Source organism: Equus przewalskii, chromosome 25 (assembly GCF_037783145.1).
Source record: "Equus przewalskii isolate Varuska chromosome 25, EquPr2, whole genome shotgun sequence".
NCBI lineage: Eukaryota > Metazoa > Chordata > Mammalia > Perissodactyla > Equidae > Equus > Equus przewalskii.
This window is the reverse complement of record NC_091855.1, coordinates 38,374,953-38,401,727: the sequence shown is the minus strand read 5'-3', so window position 1 is coordinate 38,401,727 and position 26,775 is coordinate 38,374,953. Positions and strand designations below refer to the sequence as shown.

Genomic DNA, 26,775 nt, shown 5'->3' with positions numbered 1-26,775 from the left:
TCAATTTCAGTTCTTACTGAAATTGGGGGAGGGAGGTACCTACTGTGTACACTGTTTACGCAAAAAGGCATGTTTAAATATAGCTAAAAGTGTTAAATAACTCTAATAAGTATTTATGCTGAGGTTAAATGTCCTTTACTCAGCCACATTTTCACATTTAAGCAAATACGAAGTGGGAGATATAAACTACAAAAATTAAGTTTAATAGAAATAACCTGCTATTAGGAATCTGTTTACAAAACAAAGATTCATCCATCTAGGAAACTGAAAATAAAATCCCAATTCACTTTGTTAAGTTTTAAAAACCAGAAGTGGTATTCAATTCCTAAGATCCCTAACAGAGCACAGAGACCAAGTAACGGTATTTCTAAATTTAGACTGTACTTATTTTGTTGCTGTTCCAAAAACATGTAATCCCCTATTTCATACCGCCACTATCGTGATTAAGATGCTCAAATGCCTTCATTAGACACTTTAAAGTCTTAATGCAACTGTGATTAACTTTTCCCCAAATTTAAAGATTATCGGTTTCAAATAAAAAATTTAACTACAAAAATGTACTCCAAATAATTAAAACCTATTTAAAAACTCCTAAGAACACTTAGTTTAGTTGCTATTATTACCTTAAAACTACCCCAAAAAATGCATCCTGCGTAGGTATCCTGGCCATTTCACCACACAATATTTTACCTGCACAGATCACAGCTCAGATACATGCAGTGAAAAATCTATTATCTCTTAGACAAAAATCTTTATAATTCCATCTTTCAGTAACTCAGGACCAAGAGTTACGGTTCACTATTTTTAAAGCTGTTTAAACATTTTAAGGCTAAATTATACTATATATACATACTCCTTGAAATTACCAATTATTAATCTTACACCTTGGAGAACATTCTGGCTTTTTTCCTAATACCTTTCCTTCCTTGTTGCCTAGTAAAATGGAACACATGAAATAAGTATTCACATTTCCTATGTCAATAATGATTTGTTTTCTTGCTAATATTAATTTGAACATCATGAAAGAAAAACATAAAAATATTTTCTTAGAACTATTTAAAATTTCACAAAGCAATGTTACCCCTTTTTCGCAAGGAACACTGATATCTTCTGGAAGATGATTTGTCTGCTTTTTAAGACAAATGAAATTTCCTCCATGGTTCCCTCCCTTCCAAGAATGGCAGGCAGTTATATTACACACGATTTAAAATCCTATACATAACAAATAGCAATACTTCAAACAAGGCTTAACCAACTTTAACTCAAGGAAAAACTAAGAATTTCAATTCAGTTGTACAGCCAATCTTTGGGGTACTTCATATATGTTAAAAAAATTTTCAAATCTGTGAATACCTCTAACGTCTAATGTAGTAATCACTAGATATCTTAAAGAGGGAAATTTTTGGAGACAAGTTAAAAAATAAAAATAGAATTTGGTACAGATAAAATTAGCCCACTGTTGTCATGTTTTCAAATCTGTTTTCTCAGGACTCACAGCTGAAATTTAAACTTTCCTGATACAATTTTCTCTATTTGTTGCTACATCCTTCTATCAAGAGAATTCAAGAAAGACAGTAATCTATAATCTCTTAGTCAACTGTAGACCTTATAACACCACTTGGCAGACTGAAGGATAACTTAAGTTTTAAAAGAAAAAAGATTTAAGCAAGCTTCTAAAAAAAAAAAAGTCAAAGTTCTGGTTATGCAAATTTACTCAAATGAATGACACTATCAAAGTTTGCTCAATTTCAACAGTAACCTTTCTTAAAGTGAAGGAAGCCACTTAGGTAAAAAACTTCATTCTACCTACCTCTTACTCCTATAAGAAAGTGAGACAGGAAAAATGAATCTAGTATCATCTTAGATTCTCGGGGATTTAAGAAATGCAGATACTTTTCTTCAAGACTAATTTATTATTCTCCTTACAAGTAATTATGTACTCCTCTATGTTATAGTTTTTAAAGTATCAGAACATATATTTGTAAGTTTAAATATTCAAAAGTACTTCCTCAACATTGGTTAAAATAAGAAACAAAATTATCCACCAAATGGAAAAAGCACAACTTTTGGGGAATAAGTAATAAACAAGAGCATTCAGTGTTAGGCTATTTCAATTTTTACTGACAACGCAGTGCTCCCAGAACACAACAATTAAGCTGGCTCCATTATTGCTTTTTCATGCAAAAGATACAGAAACAAAACACAGAGACATCATGAAGGTCATCATTCTTGTTTTTAATTGGGGAAATAGCATAAAGCAATCTTGCTTAGATTATTACAAAACACAATCCAACACAAGATCAAATGGTCAGGAAAGTTTCAAGCGTTAAAGAAAAAAATTTAAAGTGGGACTTTGGCAAGTTTTCAGCTCAGGGCAAATAAAAGTGCAAGTCCATTTTTTTTAAAAAGTAAGATTTATTATAACTTACAATTTTCATCAAAACCAACACAATCAGGATTTTAACCTGTACTAAGGTATTAAACGATTATATTAAAACCATTAGTAAAAAATACTACACCCACTTAGATTCCAAGAAAATTATTTGTAGAAATATTTGAAAGGGCTTTACTAACATTAGGGGGACTAATCGTGTAATTACTAAAAACATTTCATGACTATATAGTGACATTTGATTAGCTTTGCCTATGTAATAGAGAATCTTAATGATAAGTTTCCAGAACTGGCTACTTAGTTCTTAATAGAGAACATTAACTACAGATTTTAAAGATTCACCTCCTTTGCCAAGGTACAGATTCAGACTTTGGTGATGACTAACATATGCCTAAAGAACTGATGTGGCTACAAATGTAGTAGGAGTTTGGTTACATCAAGCAGCAAAACTGTAGGGGCTACACTTCACCTTGACAAAAAATAAGGTTTACTAAAAACAGTACGCCCCTTGTGACAGGAAGAAAACTTCTACAGATGATGTTTAAAGGAAAATTCGAAACTACATTAGTCTATCAAGCAGAGATGTCAAATATGCTACCATTTAACCATTACTTAAGAGAGCAAAATGTCCGACATGCCTTAAAATACATACTTGTACTTTTGAAAGAAGTTTGGAGCTTCAAAAAGTTTGGACCACTCTGCCTTACTCAGCAAAATTTCATCTGTGATAGCAAGACCTAAATTAAAAACATATTAAAATGTTTGCATGCTTCAGTCTAACAATCTAGAATTTTAAAGATCTTAAACATACATGCATTCACTGTTATCCTAAAATTATAATTTTATCAAATAGCAGTTTTAGTCTATGACTTTAGAGCATAAAGATTCTTACAGACATATACAGACAGATACACTTTGCAAAAAGGTGGATTTTTCTGAGAGCCAATTTCTGGTAAATTACTATTACTCTAAAATGCCATGCTCATAGAATGACTCTCTCAGAAAAGTGACGCACTGTAGTTACGGAAGAAAGAAAAATTGCCCATAAGCTTTGTTTCTTGCCTTTCTAAAAACATGCTTCCCACTGTTTCTAAAAGGATAGCAAAATCTTCCCATTAAGAGCCTCTTTAGACTACAGAAAAGAACTTCACACTTGCGAGTTTGCAGCTGGTAGTTGTACAGCTGGTTCTATTTCCTCGACTGGTGTCAGTCAAATCAAATCCTGCCCCAGCTAGTTTCCTCCAAGACTGGCAATAGGTATACCATCAAATTAACAGGACTACTGGGACTCGGAAAAGTTTGGAGGTTCTTCCAAAACGGGTAGTTTGGCCCTAATCCTACTGAAAGCTCTCTCCAAGCAGATGATGGTCTGCTAAAAGCATCTCTGCCATCACCCAGTGGAGACAAACTATGATACCATTTAAACTCTCACATGGCAATAGTATGGCACTAAACCAGTCCATAAAGGCCTGGCTAAGAATATGGCTATAAATATTGGTTAACCTTGCAATATATAATCAAAAATAAAGCGCCTAAAAGCAATTAAACTGAGTTTTTCAAGTCAATTCTCAAATATATACTGTAATCAATAAATTAAACACCAAAATCCACTTCATTGAACGTTTTCTTCATTGAATTGCATACCCGACTACTGGGTCTAAAATAGTATGTAAATCCTTCGTGTATAAAGGAGAGCATAAGGATAACACTTACCTTGTTTAAACTCCTCAACCATGACCATCCGTGTTGAAACGGACACATTGTACGTGGAGTTCTGTTGTGGGTATGCTGGTGTAATTATAGGCATAAGATGGTACCTATCACTGGGGTTTACCTACATACAACAACAGCCAATCAGTTTCTTCAAGTACATATGCAACAGATACTTGGACTTTTTACCCCTTGTTAAACTGAACCAATGATTAAATTTTATTTCATTCATAGCTGGAGTTGAGAAAGAAAAACCATGTAAGAGACATCGTTTTTACAGGAATTCTTTATAGAATCAGAGATTTGGTCTAAACTAATGATTTGTTTCAATCATTTGGGCATGACTATTTTGGCAACCTTACTAGAAATAGTGTGCCTGTCGAGCAAAAGAGGTTCTGCTTGGGCATCTATTAATGTTTAGTTTTTCTTTTGTCAACAACAGAAATGGGAACGCACACACAACTACTCTTTTGAGAAATGTCATACCACAATATGCTCTGTGTAAAACAAATTTTAAACAAGATGGAAACAGTTTTTAATATACCCTTAACTTTTAAGGAGTATAAGCTTACTAACACATGGTGAAACTACATTATCCATGCTGCTATCATTTTAACCCACAATGAAATGATTTAACAAGTGTTCATCTTAATCCATATATTAACGATAAGTGGCATATTTCCACGAAGAAAACTGTCAACTCGTATCCCTCCAAAATGAAAAGCCTTGAGGTTTGGAAAACTTGAAAATACATAGCTTGATGTAATTAACAGAATTTAAAACTAACAATATTTTTGATATTGCAGTAAGATAGCAAATTAATGTAGAAAAATAGAATTTTATAAACCTAGAAAGTCTTATTCAGACCTAAACTTCTTTTATCAACTAATAAAGTACAGGTGTGTTAACATTTAAACTAAGTAAGCAGTAAAGGTCGTAACTTCCCAAGCAGCAGAATGGAAGTTCTTCTTTAGCCCAAACGTGTTTTTGCAATCTGAAATAGCCAAACCAATTTTTACAATTACATCATAGTAATTAAAGTGATATTGCTTAGAAGTTATCTGCCACAGGTAAACATTAACCAACAATTTTGGTACGACAACCCAATTTTAACAGAATATTTAGATCAAATAAAAAAATACAGGGATTTTTAGTATCCTTTTATTTTTTTTAAGCACAAATGCCCACACAACTTTGACTTACAAGGTTCTATATAGAATAAATTAAAATGTTAGTGAACTTGGTATTATAAACTATGTACAATTAAATGTAGTTTACAGGGTACATAATTAGGTTTCTCACACCAAAGGACAATTATAGTTGAGGTTATCTAAAAGAAAGTGTAATACGGACATGTCCACTCATATGTAAAAGGAATGGGAAGTCTCTTTGAAGTTTATGCAGATGATTTTTACTTGTTATTGCACAGTGTGAATTTGTAGGGGAAAAAATAATACACTAACCCTTGGGTCCCATACAGGCAAATTAAGATTGCATTCTTCAGGCTGTTTCAATAGCACTGGATTTGGCCATTCCCTGTTTAAAAAGATTGTAGCACTTGATAAGACTATTGGATATTACCATCTAAACGTATCTTGTTAAACATACAGCATTTGTGAATGTGATCCTTCTTCACATGCCCTCTTGGTATACATAATCTTTTAATCCTCAAGGTCGACGTTAGACTACTCAAAATACTTTTCCCCTAACTATGAAATTAACTTAAACCATTTGGTAGCTTTCTGAGACTGAATTCAAACATCTTCTCTGCCTCTCAAAGAACTGATAAAGCACTATTTAAATAAAGTACTATCCCGACACATCTGATGTGTCACCTCAACTTTGAACAGGATAAATCCCTCTTGAAAGACAAAAATACCTTCTTCATACTAGCTCCATCCAAAGACAAGTAAGGATGAAAAAGTTAACTCATTACAGGCAAAGGACTATGAATTATAAAAACTGATTAGAAAAATTCTTCTCTATCTCATGACTTAAAAGTTATAACATGAATATGTGTAATAAAACTTTGTGACGCAAACACATTGTTCTCAAGACGCGTTCCTGAGTTAGGTAGCTACTTCAGTCCTTTATGGAAGAGATCAAAAAGCGAAAAACATTCGCCATCTTTAATACCAAGGTTAGCTTCTTAAAAATATTATTTGCTATGTATGTGTAGCAGGAAAAGAAATTCTTTAATCAATCTCATCAAACATGACTGATTATATATGCTAAGGGCCATCAAATCCATAAGTAACAAAATGTGTACTGAAAAGTGTGGCACAGTTCTAAATTAGAAATTGTCTCCAATAACTCTAATTTTTATAAAGTAAACTAGAAAGGAGTCTTTTTTTCAGCAGGAGGCAGGACAGGAGTTGGCAGGAATAGGGAGAAAGACGGATGTAAGATCAATCTGATTAAAAACCAAGAACCCTAACCTTTTGGGCCAAAGCAACTAAAAATTGGCAATCGTCTTTTATCTTACTTTTCTTAAAAGAAATAATGGTTGACAAATGTGAACATATTGAAACGAGGAAGCTTAAAAAAAATCCTCTCCTGGGTTAACGACTAATCTCAAAGGAATGATAATTGCTTTTTTTTAAGCACTTACAGTTATTATTAAAAATTTTTTATATACATCTTCAATATTTTACCAAAGATAAGTGGGCAGCTGTAGGCAAAAAATAATCACAAGAAACTAAAAGCCTACAGATTTAGAAGAATTACAAGAGTAAAAGAGGTGGTATATAAGTTTTATCCCAAGTAACTGATATCCCAAACTATCGATTCATTGGATTTTAGCAGACATTACAGCTAAAATTCAGAATTTATTTAGAGAGTAAATTTACACATGGAAGTACAAACAGCATCTCCCTTACTATCCTGGGAAAGCTAGGGAAAGGAATGGAATTTACGTTTGCCGTTTTATATACAGTATGATCTCCCCCAAGGCTACCTAAATGGCTACATCATGAACTAAAATTTGAATCTGAAACCAGCTGCAGAAATGTCATAGAAATAAGACTAAACTTCAGTGTCTACAATCAATTTTATTTTAATATAATCTAAACACATACCATTTAGAAAATACCAAGAAAAATTTATGTACAAGAGTTGATGCTATTGCATTTGGATAAAGCTGGCAAGTTCTTGCTACTAGCATAGCCCAGGAAACACCACCGAGGAAACCTAATATATTGGAATAGATGTTGTGGCCTGTTGATAAGGGAAAAGCAAAAAGAAAAGTTAGTGTTGAACAAAAGTTTAAACATTTTCAATAAGCTAGCCAACAAATTCTGAACTCACGTTTGGCCCACAGTTTGATAGCTCTCAGAGTTAACCTGAAGTTGTCAATGTTTGGTACTAGATGTAAAATTTCATCGGTTACCCTGCAACCTGATTAATAGGAGTGAAAAAACAGAATATTAAATCATCAAGTTTAATGATAGTATTTCTTTTAAATTTTCTGAGACTGATGTCAAATTAAATAAAAACTTACTTGGTAGAATCAGTAATGTTAATGCAACAAAGCAGCAAATAAAAACTAAAACTTTAACCCCCAACATAAGCAGTACCCTAAACCAAAGATCTAACTGCAATCTGTCTAATCTCAAACTTTCAACCCATAACTAAAACTTCCTCCAGTTCAGATACACTGAGGAGGGGGGTTTGATTCACTAAAGTTTTCAAAAATAATTCTTCAAGAGCATGGTAACTAGAAATGCTAATACAAAAGTGTTCAAACGTAACCCTTTTAAGCAGAACAGCTGAAAACACAACAAAGCATATCAGAATCAAAATTAATTAGGGTTACGCGGTGAAACCTAAATCACCAGCGAGAGTACAAATGTAAGACAGTTTTTAAATGTCCCAGGAAGGAAAGAAATAACAGTGCAAGATACCAGTGAGTAAAATAAATTACCAGATACCCCTCTGCAGTCTAACTATTAAGTAAAGCACATTTTATTTGACTATGGATAAACAATATGGCTATAAAAAGCTTCATTATAATACTTGAGTTAAAAACTACTTTATAATTGACAAAAACTGCTATTATGCAAAAGGAAGTAGGTTTTGACATACCGTTAAGACTTCTTATGCATCTTATATCTAAATTTTTAAGCAGACTGTCATCTCTTAAGTCCAAGTCTTCTGGAATAGTCTGCAGTGCTAATCTTGCAAACAAAATATCAATCTAAAACAAAAACAAAACTTAACATTTCATATCTGTCAAACTATTTTAAAGGCATTTCTTAAAAGAAAACATTTAATACTCCTTAAAATCAGGATCATCTTATCAATTATGAACACGACAATGTCTCCCAAGTCCAAATAATATGAATTCATATAACAAGTAATTTAATCAGTATTTAATCATTTAAGATAGTAATATGAAACAGAACTTGTACAAATATCTACTTGTCATTTTAATTATCCTTATTACTAAGTTTACTAAACGCTATCTACTGGATTTACTAAGTTTGCTAAATGTATATACTGGGCTACTTAAAATTAATTGTTAAGCTCTCCATCTATATAAACTGCGAATTGATTGTACTAAAAGATGCCCAAATATAAGGTCGATATCCTTGTATTCAGCCCAAATATACCTGTCAGTACAAAGAGAGTTCCTTATATTTAAGAACTTATGTATCTATAATATTATGGTATGTCTCTCCAACTTAGTTTTGACTAAATAAAAACAAAACAAAAACAAACACTGGCTAATTTTGAAGGCTTATAGAAGAAAAGAAAAGAAGATTTTTTTCTTTCTTTTTTTCAAAGAAAGGTGGGAGGGCAAAGAAACTTAGCAGATTCCTGAGGGTATGATTTCACGGTTCCAAAACTTTGGATGCTCCTAGAAACAAATCTTTTATAAGATCACATTAAAAAGCAGTATAAGAGCTTATTATGAAAAATCATTTAAACATGCACCTGCAGGATAGAAAAAACTGTACACTTGCACAAATAAGCACTTGTGGTGTAGCATAAATTTTCTAATAAAACAGATTCCAAACAGATCTCCCCCAATTGAGACAGAAATAAAGATTATAGGGCCACCCCTGGTGGCCTAATGGTTAAATTCAGCACGCTCTGCTTCGGCAGCTCAGCGTCAGTTCCCAGGGGCACGGACCTACACCACTGTCTGTGAGTGGCCATGCTGGGACAGTGGCTCAGATACAAATACAGGAAGACTGGCAGCAGATGTTCGCTCAGGGTGACTCTTTCTCAGCCAAAAGAAGAAATAAAGACTACATGCTCACAAAAACAGATAACTCAAAAAGCAACTCAGTGATGATGCCAACATTAAAAAAAGTTGGTATAAAATTATTTTGAAAAATGTTGAAATGGAAAGACATTCCCTAATACTATTTTATATACAATGTAAAGATAGAAAACTAATATATTAAGTATTTCAAGTAACCATATGACTTTCATCTCCACCCTTAAAAGTTTACACAATTGAGCTGGGTCTCTCACAAAAAGACAAAAATCTCTCCTTTGTTGGTAATGTTCTTTTTTGGAAAATGGAGCATCACCTTACATTACAGATTGTTTTGTACTTATTTAAACATTGACAGTAAATCAAAACTACCTGAACTTGATAACCTTTCACTAAATTTAATATATTATGTCTACTTATTAAGGTTAGTCATTCGACTTTTCAGGGAAGATAAAGTGGGCCATCTTACACGGCAATTATAGAAACCACCATTTTTGAAAAACAATGGACTATTATCCTCCTAGTTTCCAAAATTTCATAATCTTTACTCTTCCTACTAGTGACTTTCCAGCACCATTATGTACAGCAGAAGTACCCTAACAAACAACTAAAGTTGCTTCAATGTCAGCTTTGTTCCAACTACTTTCACTACATATGTTTAAAGCAACAAAGAGAAACGTACATCGTCTTAAGAATTTGAGCTCATAAATCCTCCCCATCAGAAAATATTTCAGCATATATAATATCCCGTCACAATTTCTTCTCACTTTTTAAATATTTAATTCAAATGAAGTCAAGGCAAAGTTCTATGTGCAAAAACATATTGTGCTATTCCTTAATAAGACTAAAAGTACACAAAATTTGCGTAATGGAAAACTACTAAGTAAACTGTTTTGCAGCAGCATAACACAATCAATGTTTCATTACTTCTGTCTAGATTTTAGCTCCTAATTTCACTAGGCTCTTTTAAAAAAGACTAAAAATGGGATATTCTACAAAGAACAGGTAGTAACTTCCGTTAAAAAAAACTTAATTCTTATTAATATCACATCAACTCACTAATTATAAATTTTAAAATAAATCAAGTTTTTAACCTACATCAATCAAAATTACACATAGTAATAACTATCTATTTGAACTAGACCTTACCTCTATCCCATCAAAACACAGTTTGATAACTGGTACAAATGCCTCTTCAACAGCCTGTAAGAAAATTAAACAAGTTCAGTGACTCTGAAACTACACATTAGACCTATACTAGTTTTAGACCTTTTAAATGAATGTCATGCTTGAAATTGTTTAAACATAACTTAGCATAATGCCTGACACAGACAAGGTTCTCGGCAACTAGCTTTAAGCCACTAGGCTCTTGAATTAGACAACCTCAGTTCGAAACCTTGATTTCTACCACTCAGATATGTGATCATGGCCAAACTGCTTTTTATTTTGTTTGCCTCATTTCCTGCTCTGTACACAAGATTACAGATTTATGATTTTATGCTTGTTGTAAAGAATAAAATGCAAGCATACACATTAAGTACTTTTTTTCAAAGGGTCTAGCAAATTGCAAGAGTTCAATAAATGAGGCTATATCATTGAATTCACTCAAGTGACTAAACTAATTTTTATAACTCCTCCCCTTTCAACCCAAACATTTACGCACTCTTAAATCTTTTACTTCTTCCTGTAATTTCAACTTATCATAGAATGAGGTGAAAAAGTCACTTCGATCAACATGTCTTGGTGCAACACACAACGCATCAATATCGGCACCTAAAAAAAATTAAGCCCATCAACCACTAATTACTATTACAAGAAAATTATTTATTTTGCATCTTATCATGGCAGTATTTGATAGTGAGAATCTGTTAACATTATATCGGTGAGCCTCTAAAAATTCACCCCTCCCCTTTAAAAAAAAATTACCATTCAGTATAGGAAAGACATAATCTTAGTTGATGGTATATGTTTTTTCCTGCAGCATCCTCTATTTGTAGTGGCCCAGGTGAACTGGGAGTCAAAGAAAGGTGACTCAGATAGGACTTTTATGGTGGAGAGGGAATTATGCCAGAATACACCCAACATCTTGATGTCATTAGTCATAGCCACATTCTTAGTGAAACAAAAAAAATACAGTTGTCTTCTATACGTTATGTGACTGATGCTTTTAGGATCCTAGCTGGCCCCTAAATGGAACCTACAGAATAAACTTCAAGAAGGACCAATGGCAAGAATCCGAAGAGGCAGACCATGGTAAGATAGTTATTATTAATTTAGAGCTTGATAGCAGGCTACTGAGTACACAGGGAGAACACAAAAAAAGATTATTCAAATCAATAACTGGGATCATAAGAGGGAGAGATCAATGTGGAATCAGGTCAACACAGTCATTTTCCTCAAAGACTCAAAAGCTGAGGCACTACACAGAAGGCTGTCTATTTAGCATATTCATGAAAGGCAAGAAGAGCACACAGTGCACAAGATACACCAAAAGCAAATGCAGCACTACTGGTACAGAGTAGTGGGAGATGAGGAGAATGATGCCAGAGCACAGAGAACGCTACACTTGCAGGCACTTTTAACATAGAGGCCAGTGGTTAACAGGTAAGAGTACAGCCTCAGACTGCCTGGGTTAGAATCCTACTTCTGCCAAGGGATGGATGGGAGAAACTGTTCAAGCTTTATTAACTCTTTTAGTCTCAGATTCCTATCTGTTACATGAAAATAAGAGTACTGAGGAATACACAAGCTAACGAAGACCAAAACCTTTAAATTAGCTCAGTCCTCAGTAAAAACAACTCAATAAATGTTCTCTGCCATGATGTTTTTATTGCGTATTTATCAGCACAGAGGAAAAAAATTACAAGTGTAAATAAGAAAATATTGACAGTGATTATCAATGGCCACAGATACATATTTTTTTGGTTTGTCTTTTGCTTACCTATAATAAAGCATGCAGAAATGAAAATCCACAAGTTTGGTTTTTTTTAAAGCTTTAATTCATTTTTCTTCTGATTTCCAGACTGATATTCTTCAGGCAAAGGAAATGATATAGGGAGCAGCACCATCCAAAACTGACTCTCTAGAGAAAAACGTTCTCTATCTGCACTTCCCAATACGATAACCACTAGCCATATGTGGCTCTTCAACACTTAAAATGTGGCTACTTCTATTGAGGAACTGAATTTTTAACTTTATTTAATTCTGCTTGGGACAATGCAGGTATAGAAAGCATCATTTTACACCTTTCTTCTTACCAAATTTAGGCTCCTTCAAGTTCTACTCTCTTCCATGCAAACCTAAGCTGTACAATACACCACAAGTAACTGAGATGGGTGTATCATTATAATTTTTAAAAAATAAAAAAAGGATTCTTTCTCAAGATAATTAAAATATTTACCTTTTGTATGTACTCCTAATCTGTAAGATCCAAACGTAAAAATTTTTCCTCCAACATTTTCAATTACAGATTGTGGAAGATTCTGTTGAAACAAACAAAAAAATGGTTATTTTGCCAGTGGAGCACAAAGGAAACTATTTCAGTTAACACTGTATATGTTTTTTAAAAAACACCCCAAATAAGATTTCAGTGCAAATTTGTAAAGACAGTAAACAAACTCCATAAGTTCTACAAAATACTAGGCCTTTGTAAATCAACCTAATTTGAAATTCAAGCAATTTTCAACTTTAAATGATTGATTGTTAGTGAATACCTATACTATTTTAGAATTTTGCCACATTTTTGGAAACCACTATAAAGAAAACTAAGGTAGAGGAGATCATATGATTCTACAGGAGCAATTTTAGAATCAAAGATTTTATTCATGACAAAGACATTACATAAATCATGAATGTTAAGAGTTTAACAAAAACACATATTCTGATTGCTTAAAAAAAAGGATTACATTCAATGATTATACCAAATATCCCACAGTACCTTAGAGCATAATTTTACCATATCAAAAGTGACTATAAAGCCAATATCGCAACATAACAGTTTAGTTTTTTAGATTTCCGAAAGGCTTTGATGGGAAGATTTTGAACAGAACTAAACTTACTGATGGTTTCTTAGAGTAGAAACATGAGGAAGGAGGAGAAAGAAAAGCATCTAAAAATCATCCCCCTGACCCCGGCACTACTATAAAGTACTTAACAGCGCTGGTGGAAAGGATGACATCTGTCCAAACAAAAAACAATTTTAATGTGTGCTAGGTCAATATTTCTCTTTACTCTCTAATTCTTCAGTATAGTAAAATCTTATTCAGTACCAGAACATAAAAAAACCACTCCTCTCCACCTCCTGCGCCCCCAAAAATGACATGAAATGTTACTTCATACTCCAAAACCCCTAAAGATTCAAGGATTCCCTTGTTTTAAAAGGGCACATTTCATCATCACTTGCAGAAAATAAACAACCTATATGCGCAAGATTACATTTTTTCAAGGTAGGCAAGGCCTTTGTCTTCCTATATTCAGATATTTAAAAACTCACTTGCAAAGCTGGACTGGTTATTTAAATTAAGCCAGCAAGATGTGTGGAGAAATAGGCTTTCAAAGGAAGTTAGGAAGAAAGCAGCTGTGAACAAAGATCTGCGGACATCTCTAGTAAAGCACACTGGTCTTTTGGATGAGCCCTCTCTAAGAGAACTGTTAAGAGAATGTAGTAGCCGCTAGCTACACTTCACTAATAAGCATCTGAAACGTAGTTAACGCGGCTAAGGTACTGAATGTTAAATCTTAGTTAATTTAAATTGAAATAGCCACATGTGTACCTAGTGTCTACTGCATTAGTACACTTTTAGACATTACTATGTTTATAGGTATTATAATAATTGTAACCCAAAACTTAAGATTTCTGAATTCAGGTCACAGAAAAAAATTTTCAATTGCAAAATTTTTTCTTTTTAATGTCTCAGGATATTAGATGGCAAACAAACCAGACAACTAAAGTAAAGTTGATATTTTATATCATTTCTCCCCCAAAATACTGTAAGTTAATCATAACTGTGTATTAAAGCAGTGGTTTCCAACCAGGGATGATTCTCCCCTCAGGGAACATATGGCAATGTTTGGAGACATTTTTGGTTGTCACAATTTGGGGGGACAGGGGGCAGGGGCAGTGCACCTAGTAGGAAAAGGCCAGGGACACTGTTTAACATCTTACAATGCACAGGATTGGTCCAACAATATCAATAGTGTCAACATCAAGAAACCCTGTATCAGTCTTAAAACTGGGGAAGAAATTCTCTCTACAAAAGATCAAAACTTGTGAAGCCTAACCTCTTTGGTCCCATTCTCTAACCAACTTACTACCTACAGAGTTAGGCTATAAAGAAAAAGACACAGACACATCTGCAGAGGAATGAGCATTAATTCCATTAATCCAAACAGTTTTTCTTACCCTCAGGAAAACCTGCAGTAAGAATTGTACCAAAAACTACAGGTTAAAAAAACCTACTAGGCATTCAAAACAAAACTATTTGAAACAAAGCTATCAATGAGACAGTACTCTTGATTCACCTTAAATAAAAGTCACTTCTGACCTTGTCTACTTGACTATGGCTTTAAACATCTAAGAAAAAGCCAGCGAAGCACAGCTGCTTCCTACACAAGGTGAGGAAAACACTAAATTCAAGAAATGAGTAAAACAGACTTGAACTTGGACATCTTTTGCTCAGCTCAAAAAGAACTTCCTTTTCAAAATCTCATTTGTAACAGACTCTATCAATGAGAAACATGCAGTATAGAGTCTCCAATTTAGAACACTCTTGTTGCTAAAGTTTTAATCAATTGCTTGAAATACATATACACTGTTTTAAGAAAACAGCATTATAAATTTGACTAAAACCAAAACATTTTAACTTTTCTTCTACGTCAACAGCCTCCCTCAGGTTTTCTTCTACCCTTGGTTCTCTTTCCATCAATTTTTCAGGTGTTTTATAGATTAAATATGCATTTTATGCTACCCTGGAAAACTTACCACTATTTATGTAATTTTTTTAAACGGGTCAAATGAATTCCACACACGACTAACTCTAAGAACATATTTCCTTCACCAGAAGCGCAGACATGGATTCCCCAGTCTGTGTAAGAGTTGTCATAGTAAAGCACTGGAACTCACAGAATGTTCTTTTATAAGACTAAAGACTCAGTTTGAGAGTCTACTACACGGGAAAAATACTTTGTTGTAGGATTCCTTAAAAGGTAATAAGATTCTCAGACATTTAATATACATTTTTAAAGCACCTTTTCAGAGAAACATCTATTATTTCTGTGAAGCATTTACGAAATTACTGAGTTTCAGCTTTGAAATGTTGCAACCAAAAAGTACTTATAAAAATCAATGGATTTAGGGGCTGGCCCCGTGGCCAAGTGGTTAAGTTCGCATGTTCCATTTCGGCAGCCTAGGATTCGCCGGTTCGGAGCCTGGGAGGGACCTGCACACCGCTTGTCAAGCTGTGCTGTGGTGGCGTCCCACATAGAAGAACTAGAATGACTTAGAACTAGGATATACAACTACGTACTGAGACTTTGGGGAGAAAAAAAAGAGGAAGATTAGCAACATATGTTAGCTCAGGGCCAATCTTCCTCACCAAAAAGCTTAATTAAAAAAAGAAAATTACAGAATTCAGTTCAGATTTTCCTGCTTTCAAAATAACTAGAAACAAAATATAAACTCTGGGGCTGGACCCGTGGCTGAGTGGTTAAGTCCACGCACTCCACTTCAGTGGCCCAGGGTTTCACTGGTTCGAATCCTGGGCACAGACACAGCACCACTCATCAGGCCATGCTGAGGCAGCGTCCCACACAGCACAACTACAAGGACCCACAACTAAAATATGCTACTATGTATTTATATATATATAGCACAACTACAAGGACCCACAACTAAAATATGCTATGTATTTATATATATATATATATTCTGCTATCAATAGTCTAAAATGGACTCTGCATTAAAGACTCTAAATACACTCAAATAAGAACAGGTTACATAAGACAAGTGCTGTGTTCAGTTGGTAAATTATTTCATATACAAATAAGTCACCTTACCTTGCTTTCACTGATTTCTCGTATCCACTCTTTTACCAGGTTATTTAATTTTCCCAAAATTAAAATCCTGTTGATAGAGCAAATATCAATCAAGTAGCAAGCTGTTTGTTAGTCCAGATCATTATCAATTAAGACGAAAAACAGTTTTCAATAGGTGGCTTCCTAAATCTTAACCCATTTTTTTTAAGTTATCAGAAACAAAGAACACAGTAATTAGCTATACGTATGCATTGTTACACTGGGTAAGGCATCCCTTTAGCTGAGTAATGCATTCTCCATTCTCCTGACAATTCTGTACTATAATAACCAAAAGCATCAAAAATCAAAATTAAAGAATAGAATTCTATGTAGAAGAAAGTCTTCTCCAATTATCACTCTTGTCTAAAACAGGGAGAAAAATTCTGATATTCTAAGTAGAGAATGCCTCAAAATCAGTTTCTTACGCTAACAAAAAATTATCAATTAAAAAATATATAGGCCAGCCCAGTGGTATAACGGTTAAGGTCACACGCTCCACTTCAGGAGCCTAGGTGTGCCAGTTTGGATGCTGAGAGCAGACCAACACATCGCTTTACCAAGCCATGCTGTGGCAGGCATCCCACATATAATAGAGGGAAATGGGCACAGATGTTAGCTCAGGGCCAATCTTCCTCAGCAAAAAGAGGAGGATTGGCAGCAGATGTTAGTTCAGGGCTGATCTTTCTCAAAAAGTGTGTGTCTGTGTATTTACCTGCGCTGCAGTTCCTCTTCCTCTTCAAAAACCCCAAAGGGCTTCAGAGTCTCAATGAGTTTCTGTGTAAGCAGGCAGTCAGTCTCCTTGGGGGCTGCTAAGCTGATAGGAGAGGTAATGCCATAATGCTTCTGTGGCGGCTGTGTTTGTTGTGATCCCTGCGTTGTAACTGGACTACAAACGGAATTGGATAAAATTACTGCCAAAAGATGTCTACAATTTGAAACAAATTAGCATGACTAGAAAAACTGCTTTACTAAGATGTATTTCTAAACATAGTTGATTTACTGCCATACCAAAAAAAACTTTACTTTCAAATGATATTTTACTTGTCTCACAAAAAAAGTAACCAAAAGCAAATGACCAAATAGAACACATTTCACCTCCCACTCCAAGGATTTTTTTTTTAACTTTTGTCACTACCAAAATATCTAAATAAACTACAAATAAGAATTCAGTTCAAATATGGATTTGAGAAATGCAATCTAGAATATAGTGAACTTCTGAAATATTTTACTTCTTGAAAAGGAGCCAAAATCTGTTACAATGTTATTTCTAAAGCAATGATAAACATACTACAAAAAACATTATTTAACCAACACAAGAGACTCCTCAAATGGAACTTAACATCTGACTCACAATGAAAAAACTCATAGATAATAGGGCAAACAACAGAAACATAATGGACATAACTTCAGGGGGAAGAACCATATTCACACTAAGCTTGTTAAAGATTTTTGGTGAAAGATTTACACTTCAACAATGATTCTAGTCTAAAAGTCTTATGCATCTTAAGAGAAATTCCAGGTTTTTACAACCAACAGGATTTTAATATAACTGGTAAAAAGGCATGGCATGCTTTAGGAAATTAATATGATTCGATTATTTTTTGGTGAAACTAATTCTTGTTTTTTATTTTCCCTATTGAAATAATTAACTTTATAAGCGAATGGACAAGGACTCTAAAGGTGAGTCGCACAATTACCATTTAAAAACTAACAAGTCGAGTAACATATAAAACCAGGAAGGGCTAAGGAAAGAACCTAACAACTGGAGGAGTTATTTCCCCCAAATTCTGTTCCTTAAGAAATCAAGTATTTATTTCATACACACACACTCTCCAGTTTTTTTCAAGTTCTAAATACACTTTTCTTTTTAAAACTAAAGTGCAATAATCTAGTTAAGCAACACACGCCAAGTCCAAGAATCCTATGCAGTAAGTCCCATTATGCATTTACTGCCTATTCCCCGGGTCCTGGTTTATGCTGTGACTGCTGGCCTGCGTTTTGCATTCTGTCTTCTGGTATCAGCACAGGCCTAAGAACGCCAGGAAGCCCATACTGCTTGTTACTAATTAGTCACTGGGTGTACATCACCTAGTCAGTGTCTCCTGGTCTAGTTATGCATCGTTTCAATTTTAATTCAGATTTTACAGTAACATTTACTAAATATGAATCAGACTTATTATCTCAGCAATTAATTCGTGCCAGATCACTTCCTCTTACTCCTTTAATCTAAACTGCACAGCGCTACAAGGCTATAATGTTAATTCAGAGCTGGAGATCTACATGAGCACCAAGCAATGTCTGAAGACTAAATATCTTACATTAATGTTCTATTTCTCAAATTTATGTAGTATCTCCTATGATTAAAATATACAAATTAACGTAAGTGTAAATACATTCATAATGTCTTGGTTAATACACATTTTCATCAATCAACAAATAGTTATCAGGTTCCATAAAACTAGCATCAAAAAGGTAGCCCTTAAAACTGCCTAACCATTTGAAAGAACCCTCCTTCACACCATATTCTAATAGAGTTCAGATAAATTAGTTATTAAATGTAAAAAGGTACACTTAGCACATATCCTAGCATAATTATATTCTCTTGTACTGTTCCTTGCTTCATGCGAGTTACTTCTAGTAAGCTATAGCCCTTCATGATTATCCCAGGACTATAGATACTTTAATAAATGATTTTAACGTGAGTAGAGCCAGAAACGAAAACAAGTGCAAAGTTCATTCTAGCTAGACTTGGTTCAAGCAAGGAGAGCTTTCAAGTGTAAACTGAATTCACGTTTTCACAACTTCAAGAAAAAACCTCTTTTGGATTTTCTTTTTTGTTTTGAGCACGGAGTCTATTTCTTTCTCTTCCTTTCTGAAGGGGTTAAATTTATTACCAGTCGAGTGGATCATCAACAGAATATGAGTATACCCCTCTGTGGGGTTAAGCTCCTCACTTATCTTTCCCATTTTTTTCTTTCTCAAATATTCAGGGTTTTCACTGTCATACAAAAAACAATGCTTTGAAAGCCCTGTCTACTTCAACTATATTTACCAGAACTTAGATACAAACTCAGATTTCTAAATTCACACCAAGTCTGTTCACCCTAATATGAAAAAAATCTTCATGTCTACATCAGTTTCCACATTAACGTTTTGATGAGGAAACAAATCATATGCAAGCTGTAAATTTTTATTTACTTTATTCAAAATGTCACATCCTCCAAGAATAAATGACATTTATTTGTTCCACCTAATTCAAGAAAGAACATATATAGCATATATCTATATATGTATACGTAGAGAACATACATCTAATTCAAGTATAGAACATACACTAATTCAAGAAAGAACACATATAAAAAAATAAATCACAACCAAATAAAAGGAAAGAAACAAATACATGTTCTCGAAGTTATAAGATACCTGTGCCTCTAATAAAAACGGCTTAATCTAGTTTAAGTGGCTGGACTAGGAATTTCAGGCTGTCAGATACTCTGAATGTCAAAAATGTCCCAAGTAGCGGGGTCGGCCCAGTGGCGCAGCAGTTAAGTGCACACGTTCCGCTTCAGCGGCCCGGGGTTCGCCGGTTCGGATCCCACGTACGGACATAGCACCGCTTGGCATCCCACATATAAAGTAGAGGAAGATGGGCACCCATGTTAGCTCAGGGCCAGTCTTCCTCAGCAAAAAGAGGAGGACTGGCAGCAGATGTTAGCTCAGGGCTAATCTTCCTCAAAAAAAAATAAAAAGTCCCAAGTAGAAATATTAATCAAAATTGTACTTTAAATGGATGAAGTCAAGAATTTCCATTTAATTTTGATATGAGAAATTAAGGAAAGGGATAAAACAACTCAAGGATCTTTTTGTTACTGTTCTGCTTCTAACAAGACAAAAACACAAACTCCAATATTGGGTAATTAGAAGGATTCTGGTTTGCAGACTCTCTCCTGGAACCATACAGCAGACAGCTATCAATCCCAAGAATGCAAAGCTCTTCCTCCCATTCTTGAACACATTAGGCATCTGCCCACATCTATCACTTTCAAGAGACATTTTTACCAGTAGTTAGTTTTCTTCAGACATTACTCTATTTAAAAATAAACTTCTACAATTATGTAAAAGAATGAGGGGGGGAAAAACTAAATACAGAGGTACAGTATTTGTGATTCATTAAAAATTCTTTCTGGTTTTCAATATCAAGAACACCTGTGCCTTTCCTAAGCAATTGGTTTATTTTCATCTCATGAATACGATTTGTATTTACCTTTAGGAACTGCCTGAAAGCTTAGATGGAAACGGGTGGCTATCCAGCAAGTTCTCTACAAAAATCCAAAAATCACTGTATTTCTGTAAGAACTATTTTTAGTACCCTAATTTCTTGCTCTGTTTTATATCTCTGTCCTGGCTCTTCCTTTTCACCCACCTTTAATGTAAACATTCTAACACATGTTAGTTTTTAACACATGACTAAAGCATTCTTAAAAGTCTTAATCCTTTCTGGATCAGAGTAACATATAAATACATACCTAAAAATACAGTACATATATCAATTTTGCCCCCTCTCAAAAGACAGCCAAATACTCCTTCCTCGGTCCTACCCTTTTGAGAGGAGGGGGGAAGAGGACACAGTGTTAAATATTTTCAGAATTCTTCTCTCCCTTAGAACACAGGGTATTTTCTTTACAATATTTAAAATATCCTTGTCAAGGCAAAGCTCACAGGACACATGCCCATCTTTCCTTTTAATTTTTTTTTTTTATTTTAACAACATTCTATATAACAATTCCACTCCAACTACTTTAGTTCTGACTCTCGGCACTTTGGTCGCACTCCTTCCTTCTACTCCCTAGCCATGCCAGCCCACCATGCATACTGCAACCAAGCATATCTTCCTAAAACACAGTTTCCTCAAAAACTTCCATGACTTCTGGTGAGGGCATTCAAAACTCTGTCTACAAAGCCTGCTCTCAACTCAGAAGCAATGTGATAAAGCAGAAACAGAGAAAGCAGGTCTGATTATCACTCTAGTTTCACTTCAGCCACTAGTTCTATTATTCTCGGTAAGTTGCACTTCCATGGATTTACCTTAGAATTTATTATACTTCTTCTCTACGTTGGATAGCAAACTAGGAATTTAGAAACTATAACCCATTTACAACACTAAAGAGCAGTTTCCAAACATAGAAAGTTTTTAAACCAATACTCAAAGAAAAGTCCATCCTTTCCACATGGTAGGCTGTCCAAGACCTTTCTAATTAGGATAAATATTTAGGGACTTAGAAAGAATAGCAATATTTTTGTGAAATTAGCATATGATTGTAGGCTGCTTATTTAAGCTAGACATTTGTTTCAAAAGTTTAGGCAACCAACTTAACCAATATGTATACACTCTGAAATACCAAGAAGTACTTTGGCAAGGTAATCATAAAGCTAACTCAAATAGTGCAAGTTCCTATGATTTGTTAACTGTAGTTTAGCGGCCATACATCCACAGTCAAAGTATGATAATCTCCGGATATATCATACTGATAACCATTTCAAGTCAGTGAGAAAAGTATGGAATACTCAATGGCTTTGGTTATGCATAAAAATACCTAAATTCCAGAGGCCGTGATATTTCAAAATATTTTATAAGAACTATAGATTATTTCAAAATATTAAAGAAAATGAAGAACATTATTTAAGAACATTATTAAATATACAGTACTATATTTAAGCAAGACACAAAACCCAAAAGCCGTAAACAAAAAGAGATTTGCCTACATAAAAATGCTGCAACTTTTTACATAGCAAAACATTATAAGCAAAGCTAAAGCAAATGATAAGTGAGGAAAGTAATATGCAACCTATGCCAAAACAATAATATTCTTAATACATAAAAAATTCTTAAATCAACTAAAAAAAGTTTCACTGCAAATCAGGGAAGCAAATTAAGACAACCATTTTTCTGCCAGATTGGAGAAAAAGAAAGTTGATGTACATCTGGTAAAAATGAAAGACTTATTACAAACCTCCAGTGTTGGCAATGGTGTAAGAAAATGAGCACTCTTATCCATCGCAATGGAAGTGAACTTGGTACGTCATTTTAAAAAGCAATCTGGCAATATTCATCAAAATTAAAAATGCCTATATCAACTTTAAAAGTGCGTCAAGCAACTTCACCTCTAGCAGTGTACCTTACAGAAGAAACACTAGGACACAGGACTCAAAGTGAAGGCCCTTGAAGTTGGAAGACATATCTTCTTTAATTAACAACACATTTTTAACAGATAAAATATTATATAAAAATCCAAATTTCCAGCTGCTCCTGGGGTGGGGATACAATGGATTAGAAGGCAAGTCAAACATGGGCCCAAAATCCTGTACGACAACAATAAGCTTGAAATGAGCAGTATCTGGTCTATCCCAGGATTATCTCCTATAGATGGGACAGGCTTTGTATTTGTAAACAAACACCTCTTGATCCCACAGGCTCTGGAATTTGACCCTTCTCATAGGAACAACACAAAAAGATATCCAAGGTTGTTCCCTGGAGCACCGTATACAATGCACTAATAAAGTGGAAACCGCCTAAATATCCATTAACACACAACTGGTGAATTATAATAAACTCTTACGATGTAACACTGCGCCATATAAAAAGAATGAGGTAGTTATTACATGTAGTAGCATGGAAAGATGCCCACAGTATGTCAGGTGAGAAAAGACACAGAATTATGATAATAGTTGTTATTTACTGAAGCCTCAACAGATTCGAGGTAGTGTGTCATGCACTTTACATTATTCCCAATTGTTCCCAACAACTCTAGTATTAACTGTCTCCATTTCACAATGAAGAAACTAAAGAGAGAAAGGCTTAACAAAACCCACTGGGCCAGGGAACCCCGGCATCTGACCATACTTGTAACCTCTATGCTGAAGTGCCTCTGTACACCTTTCACAACATATAGTTGTCTATCTCTAAAAATTTGTGTTCTAGCTATACATGCATAGAAACACACCACGCAAAACCGATATGGGAGAATTTCATTTTATAAAGTTTTGTTCCAACTTATTTTCAAAAATATATATTAATAATGTCATATAAAAGTTGAAAATCATCTAATTCCACTATCCACCATTAAATTAAGTTAGTGATATTAAGGAGGCTAAAATCACTCTGTAAAATCATACCCTGGTAGCAAGGGACACCAAACAAACGCTCGATTTAAAATAATTAGCTTTTCAGTTTCTGGTAATAAAAATAGTATTTTAAAGAAGTGAAGTAAAACAAGACTTTAAAAATGGATTTTTCAGCGCAATACTCTGTGGTTATAAAAAGTGAATACAAAGCAAATCATGCTGTATTTATTACTCAAAAAATCTAAGGCATCCAAGGCTATTAACTTCATCAACCTAATTTTCCTAAAAGCACCTTTTTCTCACTTAACTTGTTTTTGTCAGAAAGTACAGTACTTATTAGGCTGAAATTTACTGAACTCTTAAATATGTAAAGACAGTGGTAAAATCAGGACTACAAAGATAGTTTCTGTTCTCAGTGACAATCTCAAATTTGGTCTGAGACTCAAATCCTTAAACAACAAATAAGTGCAAAGTAAAAACTTAAATATTACAGAAACAAAGACTCAAGGCTATGCTGAAGGAAAAGATTAAGGAGGTGTGCACTCTAAATGACTGCAAGAGAGAAGGCGAAAAGGGCCTTCTCGGCAGATGACTCACACAAAAAGAAAGGACAACAAATCAATGGTATTTTCCCAAACAGTTTAATGTTTACGAACTTTGCATCCCAATTAACCGAAGCTCAGGCTGCTGAGGAATCCCTGTCTCCTCATGTTGGGCATCTGGAATATGTTGTGGCCCATGGTATCAAGAGGGTCAAGTGCCTCAAAATTTATAGCTACCAGCCAACAGAAAATACTTTTATGATTTCTTCTTAGTTTTAGCCAGTCAAGTTAAAACGGAAAGCTTAACCTGCTTGATATTATTCTTTGGAAGCAATTGGACAAATCACAATAATTTACTTAATGTAACAATTCACCACAGCATAATTTGCCGTTTAAAGGCCTTAACCTTAAACACAATGTGCCCATTCAGATTCTGCGGGGGGGGGGGGGGGGGGGAGCACTGGACAGAAAAGGTCTAAGAGATCTCTCTAAAGTATCTGAATGTGCAGTAAATATTAATTCTTAGCAGAAATAATACAATCTCCTCTTTCAAAAGAAGTTTAACATACGATATTTTAATTTTACTAGTAGCTTAGAGTCAAGCACATAGCCAAGACAATGTATTTGCTTGCTAAGAAATTATTCTAAGGATGGCCAATTCGCCTGCCATGTGTTCTGTGTATATTCTTAAGATATTCCAGATGGATCATCCAGCCAATATTTGGTAAGCAGCAGCAGAAGCTCAAACACAGATGAAGAGTTTATGCTCAAGGGGAATAAATTATGATGAATCCCAAGGCCAAATTTTGGAAATATAAGGTTGATTATGCAGGGAAGGGGTACTTGTTCCTTAATTACAAGGACCGACCAGGTTATTTTTCCGTCCCTCCCAAGGTCACTTCCAAATGCTCCCTTGCCCTCTCTCCAAAGGGGCTAGAAGTTAAAAAAGAAACAAACAAAAAGACCCAGCCAAACCACAGCACTCCTGCATAAATTTGCCAAATACAACCTGAAAATGAAGGGAGTGTAAATAAAGTAGAATTTGAAAAAGTATAAAAATATACCAGACAGGAATAATCAAAATACATTAAGTGATAGTATTCTAACCATTATCTCCAGGAAATACAAATTTAGATGTTTCTGATGACCAAAATGACATGAACACCATTCTTAACCCAAAAACTAGAAAAAACTACCACAAAATGCAAGAAGTTTTCTGGATAAAATATACAGGGTATACAAATTGGAAAGACAATTCTATGACAGAAGAGGAAAAAAGTGAAGTTATCTAGGGGCCAGCTAGGCAGTGTGGCAGTTAAGTTTGCATGCTCTGCTTCGGAGACTCAGGGTTTGAAGATCCCATGCACGGACCTACACATCGCTCATCAGGCCATGCTGGGGTGGCGTCCTACATACAAAGTAGAGGAAGACTGGCACAGATGTTAGCTGAGGGTCCATCTGCCTCACCAAAAAAAAACCAAAACAATAAAACAAAAAGTAAAGACATCTAACAAAACCCCTACATTTTTTCTTTCTCAAATCGTTGGATTTCCACAAATGAGAATGCTATACAATTCCACAGACGTACAACCCAAAGATTAAAAAAAAACAATAAATAAGTTCCACGGAAGGCAGTGGTCACAAAATGGAGTCTGTAAGTGGTAAATCTGTACATGGCTTTAAATAAATAAAACAAAGTCAGTAAAAATACATACTAAGATCTTAGGTTCTACAGTATCTTATACTTTAGGTATACTACAAGTATATAATAAATATATGCTACCAGTAAAAAATTTGAGACTCAAATGTTCTAGACACAAAAAACTTGATCTTGAAAATTAATTCTAATTAAGACACAAAAACAGACTCCAACTGAGCTGATCAAACATAGTTCCCAACAAGGTCCAGAGGACATGGTATAGTACTGGAATGAGACCAGAACACGGAACCCACAGTGGAATTAAGCCAAATCCACAATTCAGCACCCTTAAGACCTCTGGACAAGCGACTACTGTGAGCCTCAATTTAACCAACTTTAAGGGGAACTAATACCTCCTGCAACATAAACTGAGATTGTGCAACTATTTAAAGCTGAATAATCAGAACAAAGAACATATAGGAAAAAAGACATGCCTCCCACCCCACCAAACAGGAGAAACAGCGAGGAATCCAAATGGCCTCATTTTGCCTGAATGTAGCTTTTATAAACTTGCCTAGATGCAACTGAAGGTAAAATTTAATTGTAATGCTAAATTAAAGACAGCTTAGTTACCAAGGAATGGAATGTTCTGATAAATGAAAACATTTTAAAAGTTACATATGATCAAGACTGAAGGCTTTTAGCCTTAGGGGGTGGGAGGTGGGATCAGGGGAAGAGGAACTGAACAGACTCATAAATTTACTCAACTTCAATGCCTTCCTTTCCAACTTCTCCATCAACAAGCATGAACTGAAAACAAGCTTAAGGTAAAATAGCACATTGCAAAACCACAACCAACATTTATTAAGCAGCAAGCAATTCACCACAAAATCGCTAAATCCTAAAATGTACGAATCAAAATCTCTCAGAGTTAGAAGTTAGATCATCACTAAAGGTTATCCAATGCATTGTTTTTCATTGACAACAAAAAACATCTTAAAATCAGGTCTGCGTCCATTCCTCCAGACTGTGTTAAAACACCACCAGGGATGCTGCACTGACACCACCGCTGAAA

At 34.6% G+C, this 26,775-nt stretch overlaps 1 protein-coding gene across 5 annotated transcripts in view; it reads right to left on the bottom strand.

The window, feature by feature from the left end:
- Window positions 1-26,775, bottom strand: part of PAPOLA (poly(A) polymerase alpha) — a 57,240-nt gene that overhangs the window by 26,184 nt on the left and 4,281 nt on the right. For 4 of the 5 annotated variants that reach the window (XM_070594640.1, XM_070594638.1, XM_070594639.1 and 1 more), the window contains exons 2-12: window positions 17,110-17,283; window positions 16,380-16,446; window positions 12,727-12,808; window positions 10,990-11,099; window positions 10,476-10,529; window positions 8,186-8,297; window positions 7,409-7,498; window positions 7,180-7,318; window positions 5,566-5,638; window positions 4,106-4,226; window positions 3,045-3,129 (exon numbers count right to left, since the gene is read on the bottom strand). In XM_070594640.1, coding sequence (XP_070450741.1) covers window positions 3,045-3,129; window positions 4,106-4,226; window positions 5,566-5,638; window positions 7,180-7,318; window positions 7,409-7,498; window positions 8,186-8,297; window positions 10,476-10,529; window positions 10,990-11,099; window positions 12,727-12,808; window positions 16,380-16,446; window positions 17,110-17,283 — 1,107 coding nt within the window. The remainder of the gene's footprint in view (window positions 1-3,044; window positions 3,130-4,105; window positions 4,227-5,565; window positions 5,639-7,179; window positions 7,319-7,408; window positions 7,499-8,185; window positions 8,298-10,475; window positions 10,530-10,989; window positions 11,100-12,726; window positions 12,809-16,379; window positions 16,447-17,109; window positions 17,284-26,775) is intronic. The other variant, XM_070594643.1, reaches the window with a different exon arrangement.